General features: G+C 41.6%; 1 protein-coding gene across 1 annotated transcript; it reads left to right on the top strand.

The window, feature by feature from the left end:
- Window positions 1-2,562, top strand: LOC106392306 (protein NUCLEAR FUSION DEFECTIVE 4). Its single transcript, XM_013833120.3, has 2 exons — window positions 1-788; window positions 1,179-2,562. The coding sequence occupies exons 1-2, from the start codon at window positions 230-232 to the stop codon at window positions 2,384-2,386; spliced, it is 1,767 nt and encodes a 588-aa protein (XP_013688574.1). The 5' UTR covers window positions 1-229; the 3' UTR covers window positions 2,387-2,562.

Genomic DNA, 2,562 nt, shown 5'->3' with positions numbered 1-2,562 from the left:
CAACCTTCCCCGCTCTAACTCTATTTACTCTACAAGTCAACGTCAACAACAACAACAACGTTCTTTGCCCTCTCTCTCTCTCTCTCTCTCTCTCTCTCTCTCTCTCTCTCTCTCTCTCTCTCTCTCTCTCTCTCTCTCTCTCCTTCTTTCACGCACACTTCGTGGCTAATATATTCCAACCAGAAGCAACCCTCTCGAACACACACTTCTCTCCTAAAACACACAAAAAATGGTGGCTGCAACTCCCGGCGGCTCAATGAAGAGCTTAACCATCCAAATCCTAACCGGAAGATGGTTTATGTTCTTTGGGAGTCTCTGGATCATGTCGGCGGCTGGAGCCACTTACATGTTCAGTCTCTATTCAGGCGATATCAAGAAAACCTTAGGCTACGACCAAACCACACTTAACCTCCTCAGTTTCTTCAAAGATCTAGGAGCCAACGTTGGAGTCCTAGCAGGTCTAATCAACGAGGTGACTCCTCCTTGGTTCATCCTCATAATAGGAGCTGTACTTAACTTCTTTGGCTACTTCATGATTTGGCTAGCCGTCACAAAACGAATCTCGAAGCCTCAAGTTTGGCATATGTGTCTCTATATCTGCGTTGGAGCCAACTCACAGTCGTTTGCTAATACTGGATCGCTTGTCACGTGCGTTAAGAACTTCCCGGAGTCACGTGGTGTTGTCTTGGGGATTCTTAAGGGGTATGTTGGTCTTAGTGGCGCCATTATTACACAGCTCTACCATGCCTTTTATGGAGAAGACACCAAATCTCTCATCTTGATGATTGGTAAGTACAACTTTTAAATAAATTTATCAAACGATGTGGTTAATCATATGAAACAGATAAAAACAGAGTTCAATGATTATTATCAATGTTCCAAAAATTGTTAAGCTGTAATTAGATGATTTATAAAACATTAGTTCCTAGACGAGCGTTCATATTTAGAAAAATCATTTTATTTATGACTGATTTACTGATTATTTAAGAGTTTAAACACTATACAGATTTTTTTTAAACACTGGATATTATTATACGCTCTTGATTAACCCATTGGATAGAATATGATTTGAAGAAAAGGGAAAAACAGAAACTAAGAAACTTTTTTTTTTTTGAATAATGAATAAATCCTTGTATTGAAAACCAGACTAATTGTACGAGTTATTGTATTATATATAGGTTGGTTACCTGCAGCAGTCTCGTTTGCTTTCTTGAGGACAATAAGGAATATGAAAGTGGTGAGACAGACAAATGAGCTAAAGGTGTTTTATAACTTCCTCTACATATCTCTCGGGCTCGCCACATTTCTCATGGTGGCCATCATCACCGACAAACTCTCCGGCTTTACACGGAGTGAGTATGGAGGCAGCGCAGCCGTGGTGATCATCTTGCTTGTTTTACCGATCATAGTTGTCGTATGGGAAGAAAAGAAGCTTTGGTCGGATAAACAAGTCGCCTTAAACGATCCAGCACCGATCAATATCGTCACGGAGAAACCAAACCTAGACTCATCCGAAGTCAAAGATGATAATGAAAGGCCAACGGAGGCGGAGAGTGTTAAAACGGCGTCGTGTTGGACGACTATGTTTATCCCACCGGAGAGAGGAGATGACTATACTATCTTGCAAGCGTTGTTTAGTGTGGACATGTTGATTTTGTTCTTAGCGACCATTTGTGGCGTGGGAGGGACTTTGACGGCTATAGACAACTTGGGTCAAATTGGAGGCTCATTGGGTTATCCAAAGAGAAGTGTAAGCACGTTTGTGTCACTCGTAAGCATATGGAACTACTTTGGTCGTGTAGTTTCAGGTGTGGTCTCTGAGATCTTCTTGATCAAATATAGATTCCCAAGGCCTTTGATGCTCACACTGATCCTCCTCTTGTCCTGCGCCGGTCACCTTCTTATTGCTTTTAACGTCCCTGGTGGACTCTACGTCGCATCGGTCATCATAGGGTTTTGTTTTGGTGCGCAATGGCCGTTACTATTTGCTATCATCTCCGAGATTTTCGGGCTTAAGTACTACTCTACATTGTATAACTTCGGTTCGGTCGCAAGCCCGATCGGGTCTTACTTGCTAAACGTACGGGTGGCGGGTTATTTGTACGATGTGGAGGCCGAGAAGCAGAACAATGCGTTAAAGATACCTAGAATTGATGGGAGAGATTTGACTTGCACAGGCACAGCTTGTTTTAAATTGTCTTTTATTATAATTACTACGGTAACTTTGTTTGGTGTATTGGTCTCGATGATTTTGGTGATCCGGACCAGGAAGTTCTACAAGAGTGATATCTACAAGAAGTTTAGAGAAAAAGCGTTGGCCACCGAGATGGAAATGGCGGCGGCGGCGCCAGCAAGATCGACGGTGGAGGAAGCAAAAAAAGGATAATGTTAATAGCAAAGTCTTAGGCAAAGAAAAAAAAACGTCTTAGGCAAAGGAGGGGAAAGTTTTTAAGTAGATGATTGTTAAAGGTATGCTCGATAAGAAAATATGGTTAAGTGGTTTCTAAAACATATTATATGTTCAGTACTATGTAAGGCTTTTGGAAAGCAGTACTTTATTCA

Source organism: Brassica napus, chromosome C4 (assembly GCF_020379485.1).
Source record: "Brassica napus cultivar Da-Ae chromosome C4, Da-Ae, whole genome shotgun sequence".
NCBI classification, from domain to species: domain Eukaryota; kingdom Viridiplantae; phylum Streptophyta; class Magnoliopsida; order Brassicales; family Brassicaceae; genus Brassica; species Brassica napus.
Note: the sequence above shows the minus strand (reverse complement) of the source record. Positions and strands in the feature narration are given on the sequence as shown.

Coding starts and splice junctions, on each gene's coding strand:
- LOC106392306 (XM_013833120.3), top strand. CDS start 230: ATGGTGGCTGCAACTCCCGGCGGCTCAATGAAGAGCTTAACCATCCAA. Junction 789..1,178: donor ATCTCTCATCTTGATGATTG/GTAAGTACAACT, acceptor TATTATATATAG/GTTGGTTACCTGCAGCAGTC.